This window comes from Martes martes (genome assembly GCF_963455335.1).
Source record: "Martes martes genome assembly, chromosome: 10".
In the NCBI taxonomy this organism is placed as follows: domain Eukaryota; kingdom Metazoa; phylum Chordata; class Mammalia; order Carnivora; family Mustelidae; genus Martes; species Martes martes.
In genome coordinates this window covers 8,283,025-8,305,619 of record NC_137898.1, presented here as the reverse complement: position 1 = coordinate 8,305,619, position 22,595 = coordinate 8,283,025, and the positions used below count along the sequence as shown (strand labels likewise).

The 22,595-nt window shown below is 39.4% G+C and overlaps 1 protein-coding gene across 3 annotated transcripts in view; it reads left to right on the top strand.

Annotated features, from left to right (window-relative positions):
• Nucleotides 1–22,595, top strand: part of RTN3 (reticulon 3) — a 68,462-nt gene that overhangs the window by 24,129 nt on the left and 21,738 nt on the right. Inside the window, exon 2 of one of the 3 annotated variants that reach the window (XM_080817316.1) lies at nucleotides 552–2,912. The exons of the other annotated variants lie outside the window; for them this stretch is intronic. Coding sequence (XP_080673442.1) covers nucleotides 552–2,912 — 2,361 coding nt within the window. The remainder of the gene's footprint in view (nucleotides 1–551; nucleotides 2,913–22,595) is intronic. 3 annotated transcript variants of the gene reach the window in all.

Sequence of the window (22,595 nt, the reverse complement as noted above, 5' to 3'; positions counted from 1 at the left end):
GTCTGATTCTTAGGCTCAGGAGGGGATCCACTGTATCTCCTGAGAATCAAAAAGAACAATGGTCACTTTTTTTTTCCTTCTCAAACTGTCAGACTGTAACAGTGGGTTTGTAGAAGGTCTGTGTACTGAAATGTGCAGCTTACAGATGAGAACATATCAGTACTTCATAATATTAAGTTGTTTTATATTGATTACACTGAACAGCTCTACCAAAAAAACAGGGGAAAAAACTTCCCCAGATTTCCCAATCTCATTACATTTCTTTATGCTTTACCTTTACAATGGAAAAAGTAGACGGAAAAGTATTTGTCATGAAAATCTTTTTGTCATCTGCAATTTGTAGCATGATACAGCTTTTCTGTTTCACTCTTGGCACTTTTATGCATGTTTTATAGGATAACTGTTGATCGTTGTTTTGTTACATATTTTGTGTGTGTTTACATCCTGTGTGTGTGTAACTTGGAAAATGAAAAGCATGCTGCTTGGCCTTACTAGCTAATGTGTGATTGTACCTGGTAAACAAACTTTTTTCTTTCAAATTCTGACCATAGAGGGATTGAGCTCTCTTTGCTCTGATGAGCCACCATCAGAAATTATGACTTCCTCCCTTTTTTCATCTTCTGAAATGCATAACACTGACCTTACGATACTACACGGAGAAAAAAGCAATGTGTTAGGCAGCCAGCCTATTTTAGCCAAAGAAGGAGAAGACTGTTTGGCCCTCCTAGATGTGAAAAAAATGGAAAAGCCTCAAGGGACCAATAAAGGCATAGCATACTCCCCAGTTTCTGTTGCAGAAGGCGTTGAATATAACCGTCCTTCCATTCCAGCCAGTTTCCCAGATCGTCCTGCTTTTCTCTCAAAGGAAGTTGGTCTAATGGAACAGCAAATAAATAAAGATCAAGAGTCCAAGAACCCAAATGAGGTAGCAGGTACAGATGATAAAACTGGCTTGGATGTTGATGACAAGTTCACTTTGCCTACAGCCCAGAAACCACTCACCCAGGAGTCTCAGGCACAAGGCATTTGTACATATTCCTTATCCCCATCTGAAGTTTCAGGAGGTGATATTACTGAAAAGGATTCCCCTGAGTCACCATTTGAAGTAATTATTGATAAAGAAGCATTTGACAAAGAATTTAAAGATGCATATAAGGAGAGCACAAATGATTTTGGTAGCTGGGCAGAGCACATTGATAAAGAATCGTCTGCAGACATTTTGTTGGAGTCTAATGACAAATTATTTCCACTGAGAAGTAAAGAGGCAGGGCGTTACCCAACTTCTGCGTTGCTCACTAGACAGTTTTCGCACACGACTGCAGCGCTGGAAGAAGTGTCTAGATGCGTGAATGATATACATAACTTTACTAATGAAATACTGACTTGGGATTTGGTTCCCCAAGCAAAAGAAGAGAGCAATAAATCTGATTACATCACAAAAACTACAGGACTTGATAGGAGTGAATATAATTCAGAAATCCCAGTTGTAAATCTTAAAACTAATGCTCACCAGAAATTTCCCGTTTGTTCTATTAATGGGAGCGCTCCCATCAAATCAGCAAGTGATCGGGCACCAACCTCTCTCCCACAAGAAAATGCTATCATTGAAAAACCTATGCCAGACTGTCTCCATTCCACAAAGGAAATCAGTATCAAAGGCGTGGGAGGCAGTGTGCAGAAAGAAGATAATACACTTTCAGAGTTACCTAGATCTCCTCTTGAGAAAGGTGTCTCTCTGGGTTCTGGAGTGGCCACTGTGAAAGTGGTCTTACCTGACGGCCACCTAAAAGGTGAAGTGAACTGGCAGAGCTCTATGTTAGCAGAAGCCACAGAGGCTGATAGTTCTGGTGAGTCTGATGACACAGTAATAGAGGACGTCCCAACCAGTATTTCATTTGAAAGTAACAAAATTCAGGCTGAAAAACCTGTTTCCATTGCAAGCGCTATTGTAAAAAGAGACGAAAGAGAAATCGAAGAGATTGTCAGTTGCAGCAGGGAAAGTAAAACATGTGCAACCTTTGAAGGGCCAGTCGGTGACTCTGAGGCAGCGCAAGTTCAGCCTGATAGTCTTGAAAGGAGTGCAACTGGGGAGGCAGCATGTTCCCAAGTACCTGATCGGAATGGCATGTCAGGAGACGCGGAGCAGTCAGGCAGCATGAGCGAAGTTGCTCCTGAAAAGCCTGTTGGAACTGAGAAGCGCAAACTTCCTTCAGTTCTGTCTCCAAGTGTTCTTAAGGAGAGAGAATTCTCACTACATGTGACAACTTCTGCCTATTTGGAGTCAGTACATGAAAAAAGTGTTAAAAATGCAGATGATTCTTCCCCAGAGGACCTGATAGCAGCCTTTACAGAAATCAGAGAGGAAGGAATTGCAGATAAACGTGCAGGAAATGCCTTTCAGGCAACATCAGAGAAGACTTCGGACTTTAAAACAACTCTTGCTTTGGAAGTCTTGCATGAAACTGAATCAGGTGGTTCTGAAATTAAAGACGTAACAAGCAAACACCCTGAACAAAGCAGAGAGACTAACGAAAGTACGGTTCTGGATGTTTTTCCTGCCCAAGGTACGCCAGCAGCATCTCTTGATTTAGAACAGGAACAGCTCACAATCAAAGCTCTTAAAGAGCTGAGTGAAAGGAAGGTTGAGAAGTCAGCTTCTGTACCAGGTAATGCAGAATCTCCTCCTGAAGAAGTATCCAAGCAGACCTTCACATGTGATCCAGAATCTTCTTGGCTTCAGAGATCGTCCGATGTCCTAGAACACACAGAAGTTAATACTGGATCTGATCTTGGGATTTCCAAGAAGCCCACAATTAGCAAAGAAACCGCTAGAGTAGATACTATTTCGAGCCTTAGTAAGACTGAAGTGGTAAACAAGCAAGTCCTAGCAAGACTTCTCACAGACTTCTCAGGTAATCATTTACATTAGAAATACTGCATGTGATTAATTCTGCTGTGGTTGATTACTTATTAGAGTGTCATCTGGTTTTATGTCACCAAAATTATGGCTAGAATAAAAACAAAACTGCACAATGGGGAAAGGTGGAATTTTTTTCGTGGTTGCCTGATTTGTCTCTCTTACACAAAAATTTCCCAAAGCAGTAGACCACTTTTTAATACTCTCCTTAAAACATTTTTTATGCTCCAGTTTTTTTTCCCCCCTCAAGGTTCTCCTTTCCTTACAGGTTGGCCCTAGAGCAGTTGCTGCATTAAGAATATCCTTAGACATTTATTTATTTAGAAAGCTTACTTTTAAATCTCCATAAAAGTAGAACTGCTTGTTATACCACTTGGGTTTTTGGCTGTGGACCTTGTGAGATCTATTTAGCAATCAAAGGTAAAGGAATTCCAGCTGGGAACGACAGCAAATGAAACTTTTAATTAATGTGATCTTATACTACAGAGATTTTACACTCTGAAAGTAGGTAACCAGTAATGTATTGTAGTACTGTTTCATGAGTATTGCTTAAGAGAGGTCATGCATTCTTCTACTTCGGACCTTACTGAATACCCTTTAGGCCAAATTTATTGTGTGGTACTAGAAGCCCTTTCCATTGTCTTGTCTGTTTATTTGAATGATTACTTTTCTCGAAATCAGCCTTTAGTTAAATTACTGCAAATGCTGTCTGTTCTGGGATCTTGGAAGGTTTAAGCAGAAAAGGATATTTAAAGGCTTCCAAAAGGGACCCGCAACCTCTACGTTGTGCACTCACTCTTAGGTGCTACGTAGGGATCTTTGGTTTTCCAGGCTTCTCTGACAGTAGATCCCTCTTTTCAAGTGAAAGCAGAGTTATACTATTTAAAATAAAAATAAGATTTTTTTTTGTTGGAATAAACTTATAAAAGTGATTATACCACTTCCTTTTTTTCCCTCCTGTAAACATTGTATTTTGCATAGAATGGGGAGGAGGTCCAGCCCTTAGCGACCACTGTTCTAGCCTGGTGGCAGCCAGAGCACTACTCAGCTCCCCCTACTGGGGTGTCTGTCAAAAGCTTGTCCTGCACCAGTGTGATGTGCCTCGTTAGGTGCCCATGCCCGCAGCGGTGCCTTGGCTTACTCATGTTCTCCGTCACTTGTGGCCCTGGTTGAGGTGCGTGACCGTGGGGGTCTGCAGAGCCATGGCTGCTGCCCTTCAGCTGCGGCACCTTTACTTTTTATTTCCTTACTGAAGACTACAGGCAGATTACTTAGTCTTTCTAAATTTTAATGTTTAACATAGAGATAGTCGTGCTTACCTTATAATAATATTGTGGGGATCAAATGTGGACGTGCAAGTGATGCAGTGCTTAGCACATAATAAATAATCATTTAGCACAAAGTACAGGACCTGGCATGTGGTAGGTACTGGGTAATTATTTGTTAATTGTGAATGAATTGTTCAGTATCAGTGAAAACATTGAGACTGTTTTATAAACTAAAAAATTTGAAGAAGCAGTGAAGGATGGCTGTTACACTCTAGTAATTGAAGATCACTGAGCTTGGATAGAGGAGTGCTGAATTTTCATTGTTGCTTTACAGCTTCTAGAAGGATTTGAGCAGTTACGTATATTACCTTTTGGGGCCTCAGTTTCCTTCTCTATAAAGTGAGGATGTTTCAGGAGATGATCTTCAATATAATTTTAATAATGTGATTCTCTGACTCTGGTATATTCTAGGTTTCTTTATGAGTTGTTGTCATAATTCTCACAGGTTGTTCTTTTGAGTGATAAGTCATATGGGAATTAGGCTACAAGAATTTCAATGTCTAATTTTGGCAAATTCCTGCTTTAGCGTGACCTCAGGTAACTCACCTAACTGGTTTGGCATCTTCCTTGGTTAATATGGTAATTATTATTTTGCTCTGCTTTATGATGTTGTAGTAAACAAAGTACTGTGTAAATACTAATTATTAGTAATTCTTTACCGAGTTATTTAATCTATTGGGAGAGGTGAAAAGGGCTATGGAAGCTTAGGATATTTGTCACTGGCCAAATTCTATCATTAGTAGACATTTTTAGATGCTAATTAAACACCAGTATAATTAGACCAAGAAGCTAAAGGGCTTTCCTTTGCAGACTTCAAAATAGAAAACCTTTTTAAGTTGTCTTACTTTATGACCAAATCTTTTAAAATATAACTACTTCAGCAAAATACATCAGTCTCTAGTTCTGAGTAGTATATCTGAATAGTCTTCCCTTTAAAGTAAAACCTGTTCTGTAATTATGTTCTGCCTGAAATTATGGGGAAAATAGGCAAAAGAAACAATGAAAAATATTAATGGTATTTTTTTTGCTGTTTTATGGTATATTGTGTACAAGTTTGTAATGAAGCATACACTTCATTTCCATGATGCTACGATAAATATATATAGTTCAATAATTATGGTATGACCTACGGTATAACTAATCATTTGGGGAAAATTTAGATCCTTGCTCATATACCTAACTTGGTGAAGACAGGTTTTTGGATTTTAGTATCCAGATTGGCAAGAATACAAGGAAATAGGCAGGTAGATATTTTGGTGATAGGTAGATGTAAGTTTTTATAACTTTTCTGGAAGGCATTTTGGCAGTATGTAACAGAGTCCTAGAACTGATCTAGCAGTTTTGTTTCTAGGAATTTATTCTAAGGGAAAAAAATTATGTACAAAAACAACTACAAAGATGTGGGGGTTTTGTTTTTTAGGAGGTTTTGGGGGTGTTTTTGCTTTTGTTTTTGTTTTTTAGACTTTATTTATTTTGGGGCACCTGGGTGGTTCAGTCATTAAGCCTTCGCCTTTGGCTTGTGTCCTGGTTCCAGGGTCTTGAGATCAAGCCCTGCATCAGGCTCACTGAGCAGTGGGAGGCCCATTCCTGCTTGTGTTCCCTGTCTCGCCGTCTCTCTCTCCTTCAAAATAAATAAATGTTTTTTTTTTAAAGATTTTATTTATTTAGAGAGAGAGCTCTAGCAGAGGAAGAGGGAGAGAGAGAATTTTTTTTTACTTTTTAATATTTTTTAATTTTTTACTAACATATAATGTATTTTTATTAACATAATTTTATTAACATATAATGTTTTGTATATGTATTATACATTACATATGATGTAACATATGATGTATTATTTATTGACATAATGTATTAATACATAATGTATTATCTTATTAACATAATGTATTATTTATATATACATATAATGTATAATGTGCTTCTTAAATTTTTATTTTTTTATTAACATATATTGTATAATATAATTTATTTTTATTAACATATAATATATAGCCCCAGGGTACAGGTCTGTGAATTGCCAGGTTTACACACTTCACAGCACTCACCATAGCACATACCTTCCCCAATGTCCATAACCCAACCACCCTCTCCCTACCCCTGGCAGCCCTCAGCTTGTTTTGTGAGATTAAGAGTCTCTTATGGTTTGTCTCCCTCCTGATCCCATCTTGTTTTGTTTATTCTTTTCCTACCCCCCAACCCCCTCTCAACTTCCTTGTATCAGGAAGATCATATGATAGTTGTTTTTCTCTGATTGACTTATTTCACTAAACATAATAACCTCTAGTTCCATCCACGTCCTTGCAAATGGCAAGATTTCATTTCTTTTGATGGCTGCATAGTATTCCATTGTATATATATACCATATCTTCTTTATCCATTCATCTGTTGATGGACACCTAGGTTCTTTCCATCGTTTGGCTGTTGTGGACATTGCTACTATAAACATTCGGGTGCACGTGCCCCTTTGGATCACTGCATTTATATCTTTAGGGTAAATACCCAGTAGTGCGATTGCTGGGTTGTAGGGTAGTTCTATTTTCAACTTTTTGAGGAACCTCCATGCTGTTGCCAGACCGGTTGCCCCAGCTTGCATGCCCACCAACAGTGTAGGAGGGTTCCCCTTGGGAGGGAGAGAATCTGAAGCAGGCTCCACGCCTGGCACGGAGCCAGTCTTGGGGCTAGATCTCATGAGCCTGAGATCACAACCTGAGCCGAAATAAAGTCAGATGCTTGGGATGCCTGGGTGGCTCAGTCAGTTAAACGTCTGCCTTCGGCTCAGGTAATGATCTCAAGTCATGGGATCAAGCCACACATCGGGCTCTGTGCTCAGCAGGGAATCTGCTTCTACCCCTATATTCTCCCCCCCCCCAAATAAATAAATAAAATCTTTAAAAAAAAAAAAAAAGATGCTTAACCTTACCTGAACCACTCAGGCACCCTTCAAAGATATTTTTATAGTGTTCCTTAAAATATTGGCAGGTTTATTGGTCAGTGTCCTTTGACCTATCTGTGCAATCAAATATTATGCAGCCATTGGAGTTGTTAAAGGTTTTTTGGGGTTTTTTTAAATATTTTATTTATTTATTTGACAGAGAGAGAGAGAGATCACAAATAGGCAGAGAGGCAGGCGGCGGGGGGGTGGGGGAAGCAGGCTCCCGCTGAGCAGAGAGCCCGATGTGGGGCGTGATCCCAGGACCCTGAAATCATGACCCGAGCCGAAGGCAGAGGCGCTTAACCCACTGAGCTACCCAGGTGCCCCAAGGTTTTTTTTTTTTAAGAGACGGAAAAAATTTAAAAGGTATGAAAAGATAACACTAATATTTCTATATGTATAGTTAACTTCTGTGAATTAATATTAATGGTCATATTTGCTTCCAAACTAAAGAACACTTTACCACCTGACCCACTTAATTCCCTCTTCCCTTCCCCAGAGGTAACCACCATCATGGACCTGATAAATCCTTCTAGCTTGTTTTAAATGTATGTGTATGGAGTATTGTTCAGTGTTTTCAGACCTTGATTAATATCACCATCTCTTTTTTTAAAAAGATTTTATTTATTTATTTGACAGACAGAGATCACAAGTAGGCAGAGAGGCAGGCGGGGGTGAGGGGGCAGGCTCCCTGCTGAGCAGAGAACCTGATGTGGGGCTCGATCCCAGGACCCTGAGATCATGACCTGAGCCCAAGGCAGAGGCTTAAGCCACTGAGCCACCAGGGGCCCCTAATATTACCATCTTTGTTATGCAACTTGTTTCATTCGACATTAGGGTATTTTTTTAACTCTTTCATACTGAAATATATAAAATTTGAATGAAGTGAATAATTTATTCATTTTAACAGCTATGTAGTAATCATTTTATCTATGTTATTTCCCTTTTGATTGGGATGTGGGTTATTTTCCATTTTTAATACTTAGACACAGAGCTGAAGTTAACATCTTTGTAATTGTCTGATTTTGCACATACACAAATATTTCTCTAGGGTCAGAGTGCCACCACTTATTAATTTAACTTCTAGGTATGTGCATTATTTTTATAATAAAGTTCCTGGTATTATGTGAAAATGTTCACAATTTTTTTTAAAGATTTTATTTATTTATTTGACAGACAGAGATCACAATTAGGCAGAGAGAGAGGTGAGGGAAACAGTTTCCCCGCTGAGCAGGGAGTCCAGTGTGAGGCTTGATCCCAGGACCCTGAGATCATGACCCGAGCCGAAGGCAGAGGCTTAACCCACTGAGCCACCCAGGCGCCCCTCACAATTTTTTTTTTAAGTCTTCTCTACACCCAGTATGGGTTCAAACTTACAACCCCAGGATCAAGTCACACACTGTACTGACTGAGCCAGCCAGGTATCACCCGATGTTCATAATTTATTAATAAAAATTGTATTATTGAACACCTAGCAGAACTTTTATTATATGATGAATGATTATAGTAAGAAGACACATGTTAGAAAAGAAAGTATTCAGAATAATTATTGAAAGTGAATCTAGAGGGGCACCTGGGGGACTCAGTGGGTTAAGCCACTGCCCTCAGCTCAGGTCATGATCTCAGGGTCCTGGGATCGAGCCCCGAATCGGGCTCTCTGCTCAGCGGGGAGCCTGCTTCCCTCCCCCCCCCCCCGCCTCGCCTGCCTCTCAGTCTACTTGTGATCTCTCTCTATCAAATAAATAAATAAAATCTTAAAAAAAAAAAGAAAGTGAATCTAGGGGTGCCTGTATGGCTCAGTCGTTTAAGTGTCTGCCTTCCACTCAGGTCATGATCCCAGCATCCTGGGATCCAAGCCCTTCATCAAGCTCCCCTCTCAGCAGAAAGCCTACTTTTCCCTCTCCAGCTCCCCCTTGCTTGTGTTCCCTCTCTCATTGTCTCTCTCTGTCAAATAAATACATAAAATCTTAAAAAAAAAAAAAAGTGAATCTAGGGGTACCTGGGTGGCTCAGTCAGTTAATTGACTCTTGATTTTAGCTCAGGTTATGATTTCAGGGTCATGAGATGAAACCCTCCATGGGCTCCATGCTGAGCATGGAGTCTGCTTAAGATCTCTCTCTTCCTCTCCGTCTGCTCCTTTCCCCACTCTCACATGCACGCTTTCTCTCTTGTTACTTATTTTTATTTTTATTTTTTTATTTAAGATTTTATTTATTTGACAGAGAGCAAGTGAGCACGAGCAGGGGGAGCAGCATGCAGAGGGAGAGGGAGAAGCAAGCTCTCTGCAGAGCAGGGAGCCCGACTGGGGCTCAGTCCCAAGATCCTGGGATCATGACGTGAGCCGAAGGCACATACTTAACCAACTGAGCCATGCAGGTGCCCCCTCTCTCTTTTTGAAAAAGAAGAGTGAACCTATACTGCGGTGCCTGGCTGGTTTAGTCAGAAGAAGCACGTGACTTTTTTGATTTTGGAATCATAAGTTTGAGTCCCATGTTGGGTGTAGAGATTATTGAATAAAACTTTTAAAAAATTTTATTTTAGATTTATCTATATATCCACACACAGTGAAGCTGAAGTAAATTTAAAAAAACAGTAACATCACAATGGTTTTTCTTGCAGTATGGTCAAGTAAACTTTGCTGGAACTGACCTTTCTTGCATATAACTATATATTCTGGACAAAATGGGAAGAAAAAAAAAGACCTGAAGGCACTGGAAATTGAACAAAAGCAGGCAGCTTCTGAAAAGGAATTGACCCTTTTAAGAAGAGACAGCATGGAGTGTGTTTTCCATTTTAACTGCTTTTAGCCAGACAACAGGCTGAAGTTGGCACCTGGCAGGTTGGTTAAAACTTTCATAGAAAACTTGTAAGAGGACAGAATTTGGGTCAGCCACAGCCATTCAGCCACTGGAAAGAGTTGGAGGAATCCTGGAAAGGAGAGATCTAGAGAGTGATCTACAGAACCTAAAATTCTGTATACATATGCTGTATACACCTCTGTTTAACCCTTGAACTATACACGTGCATGGAAGGCTACAAGCAGCTCAGCTAAAGAGAAAAGAAGTGAACTAAGTGATGCCCAAGAGGCAAGAGTTTGCAGTTTGAGTCCAGCCAAAGTGAACTGCATGCTGAAAGAAATACAGGCACTCTCCAGAGGAATATAACAGAGTCTGTTACGTACAACATAATCTTCACAGCGTCCAAGATAAGTGCAAAAGCACACATTTAAAAACTAGGAAGATACAACCCAAACTGAAGAAAAAAGACAAGCAACAGAAACCAACTTCATTTGTTAGGATTGGGAAACGGGTTTTAAGGCAGCGATTATGATGAAGTAAAGGAAGGTACACTTGCCCTGAAGGAAAAGAGGAAATCTCAGTTGAGAAATAGCACCAAGAAGGAGCCAAGTGGGAACTGTAGAAGTGTAAAGTACAGCAGCTAAAATTAAAATTTACCAAGTGGTCTCATATAAACAAAATGGAGATTGCAAAGGGAAAAGTCATTGAATTATTGATAAATGAACAGAAAATTATCCAACCTGAAGAACAGAAAGAAAAATCCATTACTGAACCTCAGGGACTTTTGAGACATTATTTCTAAGATCTAACTCACAATTGGAAGTTTCAGAAGGAGAGGAAAATTTGAGAGACAGAAGAATATATTTGAAGATAAAATAGTTTTAAAATTCTCAGATTTATAAAAAACACAATTGCTGACTAAAGAAGCTTAGCGACACCTATTAGGATAAGGACAAAGGAAAAAACATACCTTGGTACACGTGTCGGGGTCCCCAAGACCACCTTCAGGCTCAGTTCTTTGCTGCAAGGACTTACAGGATTCAGAAACTCTTAGGCTTAGAGTTACCAGGTTATTGTAGCAAAAGGACATATTAGAATTGGCAAAGGGGAAAGGCACATGGGATACAGTCCAGGAGAAACCAGGTGCAGGCTTCCAGGTGTCCAGTGGATTCACACAGAGATGCCTTTAATTTTCCCATCAGTGATGTGACAGTATGTGCGGCGTTGCCAATACAGGAAGCTCACTCGGTGTTTGGTGTCCAGAATGCCATGCAGTGCTCACATGACTGACCTCGGCTACTCAGAACCCCCAGAGCAAAAACAGATGTTTGCCATAAATCATATTGTTAGGGCAAGCTTACCTGATCACACTGGTACAGCATGGCTCAAGTCCTCGGGCATGCAAAAACACTTAGCAGCCAGAATATTTTAAGGGCTCAGAGTTCATCTCCCAGCTGCCAGCCAAGGGCCAGTCCTAAAGACAGACCTTCCTTTGGCCTGTGTAGGGTTTGAGCATTTCAGGCCTATTGAGTTAACCCTTTCCTACATGGTATTGTTGTTAAATTACTGAAGCCAAAGGTAAGGAGAAAATATTAGAAGTAGCTAGACAACAATGATACATAAAAGGGAGACAGTAATTAGAGTTCGCTTCTTACCAGCAGCCAGAGATGCCAGAAGACAGGGAAATAACGTAAAGTGCCAAACGGAAAAAATATTGTTGACCCAGATCTCTCTGTTGGACAAAAATACCTTGCAAGAGTGAAGGCAAAAGAAAGACATTATTAGATGAAAGAAAACTAAGTTGTCGCTGCACTGTAAGAAACACTAAAGTTCTTCAGATTAAAGGTAATTGATACCAAATAGAAACTCAGACCATCAGGAAGGAAGAGCATTAGAAATGCTAAGTATCTGAAACAATATTAAAGATTTATTTTCTGAGGGTGTCTGCTGGCTCAGTCCGTAGAGCATGATTCTTGATCTTGGGGTTGTGAGTTTGAGCCCCACATTGGGTGTAGAACTTACTTTAAAAGAGGTGGGAACCTGGGTGGCTCAGTGGGTTAAGCTTTTGACTCAGGTCATGATCTCAGGGTCCTGAAATTGAGCCCCGCCCATATCAGGCTCCACACTGAGCATGGAGCCTGCTTAATTAAGATTCTCTCCCTCTCACCCTCCCCCCTAACCCTGCTCAGGCACACACTCTTTCTCAAAAAAGGGGGCAGGGGAGACCTAAGTCAATTCTATCAATATGTTAGTAGACTAAACACTACAATCATAGAGTGGCAGACTACATAAAACTGCTAGACCCAACATATCCTGACTATAAAAGGTGCACGTTAAAGACACTGATAGGGGGGCGCCTGGGTGACTCAGTGGGCTAAAGCCTCTGCCTTCGGCTCAGGTCATGTCCCCAGGGTCCTGGGATCGATCCCCACATCAGGCTCTCTGCTCAGCAGGGAGCCTGCTTCCCTTCTTCTCTCTCTGCCTGCTTCTCAGCCTACTTGTGATCTCTGTCTGTCAAATAAATAAATAAAATCTTTTAAAAAATTTAAAAAAAAACACTAGTAGGTAAAAAAAAAGAAACAAATGGAAAAATATATACCAAAAAATATATATAAGTGAATACCATGCAAAAGTTAAGCATAACAACAAAGGGTGTTACCAGAAATTTAAAGTAATGTGTTGTCATGATAAAAGGTCTCAAGAAATCTTCATAGTCATAAAGGTGTATGTGCCTAATTACAGCTTCAAAATACGTGAAGCAAAAATTTACAGACTTAAACAGGCAATTCTAAAATCATAATTGGAGTTTAATACCTCTGTCAGCAGTTGATCGACCCACCCACACATATGCGTACACACACTGAGCACAAAATCAACCACTTTGACCTAGATGGTATTTATAGACCGCTATCCTACTATGGCAGGATACACACTCTTTTGCAATTAGACAAGAAATACATTTACCATATGCTAGACCATTTTAAAAAAAGTAAATTTGAAAGACTAAAAACATACAAAATATGTCCTAAGACCATAATGAAATTAGTTTTTTTTTTTTTAAGATTTTATTTATTTGACAGATCACAAGTAGGCAGAGAGGCAGGCAGAGAGAGAGAGGGGAGGAAGCAGGCTCCCTGCGGAGCAGAGAGCCCAATGTGGGACTCAATCCCAGGACCCTAAGATCATGACTTGAGCCACCCTGGTGCCCTGAAATTAGGTTTTAAAGCAATAAAAATAAGACACTAAGAAAATTCCTAAGCATATGGAAATTAAGCAAGCTACTTCACATAATGTGTAGCTCAAAGAAGAAACTGCAGGAAAAAAATTTTGATGTTTTAAACTGAATGACAGTGAAAACGCAGTATATCAAACTTTAGGAATGTAATGCTAAAAGGGAAATTTATATAGATAGCTTTGAATGCTTACATTAGAAAAGAAAAAAATCTACATTCAGTGGTCTAGGGCTTCAACTTAAGAACTTAGAAAAAGGGCCCCCTGGCTGGCTTAGTCTGTGGAGCGTGCAGCTCTTGATCTCAGGGCTGTAAGTTGGAGCTCCGTGTTGGGTGTAGAGATTCCTTAAAAATACAGTCTTTCAAAAGAATAAGTCTTTTCAAAAACTAGAAAAAGAAGTGCAAAGTAAATCCAGAGTAATAGATATTAAAAAGTAAGCGCAGAACTCACTGGAATAAAGAACAATTAACAAGGCCAAAATTTGATTCCTAGAAAAGATAAGCAAAATTGACTTCTTGATTAATCAAGAAGAGAACCAGAATACCAATATCAAGCATGAAAAAGGGGTTACCACTTCAGATACTACGGATATTAAAAGGATAATAGAATATTATGAACAACTTCATGCCAATAAATTTATCAACTTTGATGAAATGAACAAACTCCTTGAAAATACAACTTATTGAAACTTAACGCAATTTCTATTAAATCAATTTTTAAAAATCTCTCACACAAAAACGTTCAAGTCCAGAGTTTTACTGGCACTCTTTAAGGAAAAAAGAGGAGAGAACACTTTGTAACTCTTAGACAAGAATGTAGTAATACCGAAACTGGACGAAGACATTGCAAAGAAAATTATAGACTAATACCCCTCATGAGCATAAGATGAGAAATCCTTCACAAAATATTAGCAAATCAAATCAACCATGTATCTAAAGGTTAATGCCCCATGGCTAAGTACAGTTTGTTCCAGGAATACAAGCTTAAGACTGTAGAATCAATCAGTGTAATTCACCACATTAATATAATAGAAAAACTGATTATTTCAGTCACTACAGAGAAGGCATTGGAAAATGCTCAACATCCTTTTTCTGATAAAAAAAATTTTCAGCCAGCTAGGAATAGAAGGTAGTCTCTTCAGTCTAATACATGATATTTATTTAAAACTCAGCTGACATCTGGGGCGTCTGGGTGGCTCAGTGGGTTAAAGCCTCTGCCTTTGGCTCAGGTCATGATCCCAGGGTCCTGGGATCGAGCCCCACATCAGGCTCTCTGCTCAGCGGGGAGCCTGCTTCCTCCTCTCTCTATGCCTGCCTCTCTGCCTACTTGTGATCTCTGTCTGTCAAATAAATAAATAAAATCTTAAAAAAAAAAAAAAACTCCTCAGCTGACATCATACTTAATGCCAAAATATTGAGCGCTTTCCCCTTGAGATTAGGTGTAAGGCAGAAATGCTCATTCTTACCATTTGTATTCAAGATCACTGGAGGCCCTGCCATTGAATTATGACAAGAAATAAAAGGAATAAATCTTGGAAAAGAAATTGTTAAAATGGTCTTAGTAGCAGTTGACGTGATTGTTTAGGTAGAAAATCCTAAGAAATTCATAAAACAAATACTAGGGCTAATAAGCGTATTTAGCCAGGTTATAGGATATTAGGTTAATAAACAAAACTCAGTTTGTTATGTACTGGCAACAAATAATCAGAAAATGAATTTTTTAAAGATTTTATTTATTTATTTGACAGGCAGAGATCACAAGTAGGCAGAGAGGCAGGCTCCCTGCTGAGCAGAGAGCCTGATGCGGGGCTCGATCCCAGGACCCTAGGATCATGACCTGAGCCAAAGGCAGAGCCTTTAACCCACTGAGCCACCCAGGCACCCCTAGAAAATGAATTTTTTTTTCAAAGATTTTTTATTTATTTATTTGTCAGAGAGAGAGTACACACAAGCAGGCAGAGAGGCAGGCAGAGGCAGCGAGAGAAGCAGGCTCCCTGCTGAGCAAGGAGCCCGATGTGGGACTCGATCCCAGGACCCTGGGATCATGACCCGAGCCGAAGGCAGCGGCCCAACCAACTGAGCCACCCAGGCGTCCCTAGAAAATGAATTTTTTAAAAATTTCTTTTCCTCAGCGAAGATAGCAGAAGAGATGATGTATTGTATATATGTAACATTCAACCACAAATAAAAACAGAATTAATCCTGAAAGTCACAAGCCCTGGGCAAATGAGCAAAGGGACTGTTTTTGTATGGGCAAGGAGGGTCTCTCGTAGGTAGTCCTGATAAGATGGTGATGGATGTTCTAGATCCATTGAATCAAGGTCTAGAAAGTAGGCATGCAGTCCAGCAAATTGTACCAAAATCCCTGACCTCTGGCTTTCCTTATTTCTGCTCCAGTGGCCTCCATGGGTATACATGGTTATACATGCTAGTGGTTTATGTGGACCTCTGCCTCATCTTCTTTTAAGCTTCAGCCTGCACGTTTTCTGCTTCTTCCTCTTGAGTCTTATGGTACAGAGGTTTCCAAGAAGATGGCACTAGAGCTAAGGGAGACCAGAAAATGAAACTTTCAAACAGTAACATCAAAAGCATAAGATAGGAATAAATTTAACAAAATAATGTGTAAGTCAGTCCTCTATACTCAAAACAGCAAAGAGAAGCTTAACTGTCTGAAAGGAAAGCTATGCTATGCTCATGGATTGGAAGCCTCATTATTGTTAAGATGTCATTCCCACCCAGATTCATCAATGGATTCAATTGAAAACCCAGAAGAATTTTTTTCTATAGAAATTGATAGGCTCATTCTAAAATGTCTTTGGAAATAGACACAACCTAGAAAATCCAAATCAATTTTGGAAAAGAACAGTTGAGGACTTGGAATACTCACTTCAAGATGTAAAATTCCAGTAATAAAGACGTTGTGGTACTTGTAAGGGAGTCAACAAATGGATCTAAGAAACAGAGAATTCAGAAATAACTTACCACAAATTCAGTAACTTGATTAAATCAGCACTTCAGTCATTTCAGAATTTTCATGGATCAGAAGGCTGGGCACATGTTAGCTGAAATTAGTGTGCTCTGAAAATTCCAGATGTGAGCAGGATTATGATCTAACCGGAGACTTGGGGTTCTCTTCATGGATTATTGGCAGAGTTCAGTGCCTGGAGGCTGTAGGACCAATCCCCCATTTTCTTGCTTGCTGGCTGTGGGCTGGGATCGTACTCCGCTTATAGTCTCATAGGCCTTTCCTAACACGGTAGCTTGCTTCTTCAAAGCTATCAGGAGAATTTCTCTCCAGTCCACTACCAGATCTTTCATAACAGATAGAAATACAAGAGTGACTACTGTCCCGTCATATTCACAAGCCCTGCTCACTTTGGAGGCAGGAGGACCTGTACACCAGTCAGCAGGGGTCTCGGGAGCCATCTTAGCATTCTGCCTTCCGCAGTCCCTACTTCACATGATATGCAAAAATAAATTTAAAATGGATCAGAGACCTGAATATAAGCACTAAAACCATAAAACTTCCAGAAGAAAGCATAGAATATCTTCATGAATTGGGGGCTTAGGCAAAAGTTTTTTACACCATAGAACGTACTAGCCATAAAATAAAAACTCGATAAATTGGACTTGGTCAAAATTAAAATCTCCTAATTAAACGATGCCACTAATAGGCAAAGCACTGACTGGGAGAAAGTATTTACAGAATGTGTCTGATGAAGGACTAGCGTCTAGGAAATATTAAAAACTGCATTTCAACATTAAAAGGACAAACAACACAAACTGAGCAGAAAAGATTCTGACATCTCACAAAAGAAGAACAGATGATCAGTAATCCAATAAAAGTGTGTTCAACAATGGAGTCTTCCCAGAATTAAAATCAAAATAACATATCGCTGTACATCCACCCAAATGGCTGAATAAAAGACTGACAACACCTAATGTTGGGGAGGTTGTGGAACAACTTAAATGCTCATAAATTATTGATAAGAAGGTAAAATACTCTGGAGAAAGGTTGGTCAGTTTCTTAGAGGAATAAATGTGCAGCTACCCTAATGACCTTGTAACTCCGCTATGGAGAGATGGAAATGCGTTCGTACAACAACTTGTTATGTTCATAGCAGTTTTAATCATCATAACTCAAAACTGGAAATAGTGAGTTTCGGGAGTAGATAACCTGTTCTATAACTTGTAGCAATATGGATGATTCTCAGATATTATGCCAAGTGAAAGAAGCAATACAAAAAATTCATACTGCATGATTCCATTTAGGTGAAATTATAGAAAAAGCAAACTGGGGCATCTGGGTGGTTCAGTGGGTTAAAGCCTCTCCCTTTGGCTCAGGTCATGATCCCAGGGTCCTGGGATCAAGCCCCACATCGGGCGCTCTGCTCAGCAGGGAGTCTGCCTTCCCCGACCCCTCTGCCTGACTCTGCCTACTTGTGATCTCTGTCTGTCAAATAAATAAATAAAATCTTAAAAAAAAAAAAAGAAAGAAAAAGAAAACTGCTCTATGTAGGAAAAAGGAAAACAGTTGTTACTTCTTGGGATGTTGGCTAGGTGGAAACGTGAGGAAGCTTTTTGGGGTGATGATAATATCCTGTATTTTGATGGAGTTACGTAGGTGTTTGCATGTCTTCAGAATCAGTGAATGTATTGTGTACTTCCATGTATATAGATTTTAATGTCAAAAGAAAAACAGTAAACATTGCACTTCAGTTGAAGCTGGAGTAGATTTCCTATTTGTGATTTACTTTGAAATACATTTCTAAAAAACGAAATGGACTAATGGACAGATACGAGGGATAGTATGTAATTGCATACAGGTTTCCCCTACTGTCCAAAAGTAGGTAGGGCATTCCTGTGAAACCTTTGATGAGCCAAAACGGAAAGTGAAGATTATCCCCCCTTTTCCAAGAGTTCATATTAAGCCACTTTGCTTTTATGAAAGACTATGTTAGTACCAATTTTCGCCTACTGAAAGAAATCCAAAGAGGATTTTTGCTTTTATGAAAAATGCCATGAGCATGCTAATGTAGGTTTTTTTGTAAAAGCAAAGTGGCTTAATGTGAACCTTGGGGAAGCAAGGGATACCTGTGTCGTAAAACATCAGTAAATAATGGTGATGGTTGCACAGTGATGCGCACGTGCGTAACATCACTGAGTTGAATACTTGAAAATGGCTATGTGGTAAATTTTATGTTATGTGTATTTTACCATGATAAAAAAAAAAAAGTAGGGGCGCCTGGGTGGCTCAGTGGGTTAAAGCCTCTGCCTTCGGCTCAGGTCATGATCCCAGGGTCCTGGGATCGAGCCCCGCATCGGGCTCTCTGCTCAGCGGGGAGCCTGCTTCCTCCCCTCTCTCTCTCTGCCTGCCTCTCTGCCTACTTGTGATCTATGTCTGTCAAATAAAGAAATAAAATCTTTAAAAAAAAAAAAAAAGGTAAGACGGTAAATGTAAGTAGTGTTTATATGGGTGTTCACTCTGAACTCGTCACCTTTGCAATATGGTGGGGGGAAATAAAGCAGAGGGAAGAGACAAGCTTTTCCGATTATTAAATAGATTTATATTATTTCCATGGGGGAAACATTCAGTAGAGCTGCTGGGAAAATGGAGAGAATAAGATCTCAAAAGTCAGGGGTATGTGTATGACCTAACACTTTATTTTATTTTTAAAATTTCTTTTGCTTATTACTGATAAAGATTTTAGAGATTGCCAGCTTTTATAGAAGATAATTGTATGTCCTGTAGAAGTCTGAAGCCACAGCACTTAATCTGTATTGCTTACCAGATTACCAAAGACACGTACAAGTCCAAGTATACCAGTCACTGTAGCAGAAATAGAGTGCCATGACCTGATTAGCATGGAAGGCAGAATTAGAAATAAATGTGTGCAGAAGGCATAAAATTACTTTTTAAATTTGATTTGGCTTTCACCATTATTAGTAATTAACTAGTGCTTTGTTCAGTTTTAGATTGGGTCTGATGTTTTTTGCAGGCTTAAGTTCAGACTTTTCTTAATTGGAGAATTTAGGAATTGTCTAACATGTGCGAAGAACCAGCCACATCTGAAAGGAAGGAAAAAAGGATAAAAAACTAAAATCAGAGTTTTGTGTCTATTCCATCGTGACTCACCACTATATTTTTTTTTAAAGATTTTATTTATTTATTTGACAGACAGAGATCACAAGTAGGCAGAGAGGCAGGCAGAGAGAGTGGAGGAGTGAGCAGAGAGCTCGATGCAGGACTCTATCCCAGGACGCTGGGATCATGACCTGAGCAGAAGGCAGAGGCTTAACCCACTGAACCACCCAGACGCCCCAACCACTACATTTATTATTTTTAATTATATTCTTTAGATAAGTTCTAAAGTTCACATTTTCAGATCCACCTAGCGATTTTGGGTGGAGAGGTAGTCAATGCCATTTTGTGCTGTGTGCTTTATAAATCTGAAATCAAGGGCAAAGGGAATGTCAGGTTATTTTAATAAATGAAAAACTCTTTTTTCTTGACAGTCTAAGAGGAGTGCTAGTTTGAAAGGGATTCCTACAAATTTCTTTGGCCTGCTGTCAGGTGTGTTCGTGGCCGAAAGCATGTGCGTCTGTCTTTGACAGGAACAGCTTTGTGTTTGGCATGATCCTTCTGTGCCTTTTTGAAGGGAATGTCTTGGGTTAAGGATAAATCTATAGCAGAGCAGGGACGCCTGGGTGGCTCAGTTGGTTAAGCAGCTGCCTTCGGCTCAGGTCATGATCCCAGCGTCCTGGGATCGAGTCCCACATCAGGCTCCTTGCTCCGCGGGGAGCCTGCTTCTCCCTCTGCCTCTGCCTACCACTCTGTCTGCCTGTGCTCGCTCGCTCTCTCTCTAACAAATAAATAAAAAATTTAAAAAAAAAAAAAATCTATAGCAGAGCAGCCTATTAACCCATTTCAGCAGTCACAAAATTTGGATCTGAATATATAAACACATTATCCAATGTCTTTTACAACTCAAAAAGTGGCTTCATTTATTATGAGCTATTAATGTAAAAGTCATCAAAATCAATGTGAAAATACATATTTTTCTTCATGTAAATAATTGTTCATATAAAAAAACTTAACTGCCCATTTCCCCTTTATTAATGAATAGTTTCCCTTCTGTCATAAAGCCTGGTCTTTTTTTTTTTCTTTCAGTTATTTCACCTTTAAATTTTCTTAGAGATGGATATTACAAATTTTGAAAAACTAATGAATATAGAACAAGTTGTACAGACTCTTGAGTTGTAGATATATATATATTTTTTAAGATTTTATTTATTTATTTGAGAGAGCAAGAGAGAGCACAAATGGTGGGGAGGGGCGGGGGGAGAGGGATAAGCAAACGCCCGCCCCGCTGAGCTTGGACACCCCCCTGCCCCCGGCCCCATGACCTGAACCAAAGGCAGACACTTAATCAACTGAGCCACCCAGGTGCCCTGAGGTGGAAATTTTGTTAAAATTGATTAACTGCCAAAACCTAAAATTTCTTAACATATTTCTTCCTTTTCAGAATAAGCATTTGTTTTTTTTTGTTTTTTTTTTTTTTTTAAAGATTTTTTATTTATTTATTTGACAGACAGATCACAAGTAGGCAGAGAGGCAGGCAGAGAGAGAAGGGAGGAAGCAGGCTCCCTGCTGAGCAGAGAGCCCGATGTGGGGCTCGATCCCAGGACGCTGGGATCATGACCTGAGCCGAAGGCAGCGGCTTTAACCCACTGAGCCACCCAGGCGCCCCCAGAATAAGCATTTGAACAGCCTTTTCTTCCCTTGGAGAGTAAAATCATTTGACTTATGGGAAAGGCTGAATGAAGTTAAACCAGGAGCTTTCCCCAAATTTAGTAATAAAAATCAGTAGGTAGGGACTCAACAAGATTTGCTAACGTTTTCACTTGGATGGACAGGTACCACTTTCTTGTTCATTAGCCTTGAGCTCTTCGTTGGATGTGTTAGTGCCCTCTTTTGGCATAAAGGGGGTACTGCAGTTGGCATTCTTAATATGGGCAAGAGCTGAACATCCTTTTTTCTTTAAAAAATTTTTTAAAATTTAAATTCAGTTAATTAACAATGTATTATTAGTTGCAGAGTTAGAGTTCAGTGATTCGTCAGTTGCATATGATGCCCAGTGCTCATTACATCGCATGCCCTCCTTAATATCCGTCACCCAGTTCCTCGTCCCCTTACCCCCTTCCCCTGCAGCAATGCTCAGTTTGTTTCCTATGATTAAGAAGCTCTTACGGTGTGTCTCCCTCTCTGATTTCATCTTGTTTTATTTTTTCCTCTCTTCCCTATAATCCTGTTTTGTTTCTTAAATTTCCATATATGAGTGAGATCATAGATAATTACCTTTCTCTGATTACTTACTTTACTTAGCATATTATCCTCCAGTTCCATCCACACTGTTGCAGGTGGCAAGATTTCATTTTTTTATTGGCTGAGTAGTATTTCCGTGTGTGTGCGTGTGTGTGTGTGTGCGCACACACGCGCATGTGATATTAGATACAAGTCAAATATATTCTTTGCAAATACTTTCTCCAGTCTGACTTATCTTTTTATTCTTTTAACAGTGTCTTTCAAAAAAGCCAAATTTTTAATTTTGATAAAGTATAACATCAGTTTTTTCTGTTACATATTAGATGTTTATTTTCTTCTAGTAGTTATATAGTACTAGGTTTTACATTTAAGTCTTTGATCCTTTTGTGTTCATTTTTGCATATCACATGAGACGTATAGATCAGAGTTCGGGTTTTCTTGCATATCGGTGTCCAGTTTAGACACAATTTGTTGAAAGACTTACTTCTCCACTGAATTGATTCTGCAATTTTGTAAAAAAATAATTTGTTCATATATGCATGGATTTATTTTGGGACTTGGTATACCATTTCATTGCTCTTGTCTCTCTTTAAGCGTTGCTGCCCCATCTTGATAATGGTAGCTTTATAGAAGTCTTGAAATTACATAGTGTTAGTCTTCCAACTACATTCTTTTTCAAAGTCAGTTTGGCTTTCCTCGGTCCTTTGATTTCCTCAGGAATTTTAGAATCACTTTGTCCATTCCTACAAAAATACTTCTGGAATTTTTCTTGTAACATCAAATTATAGGTAAACTTGGGGACAATTAACACTTGTTAAAAACTGATTTTTCAGTTTTGAGCCTTTGAACCCATAAAAACAGTATAGCTTTCCATTAATGTAGGTCTTCATTAGTTTCTCTCAGCTGTGTTACACAGTTCAGTGAACAGATTTTGTCAGAGGGTGTAGCTCAGCAGTAGAGCATTTTGACTGCATCTTTTGTCAGATTTATGCCTAAGCATCTTATATTTTGATGCTATTTTAAATGGTATTTTCACTCAATTTCTGGGTAATACTAATACA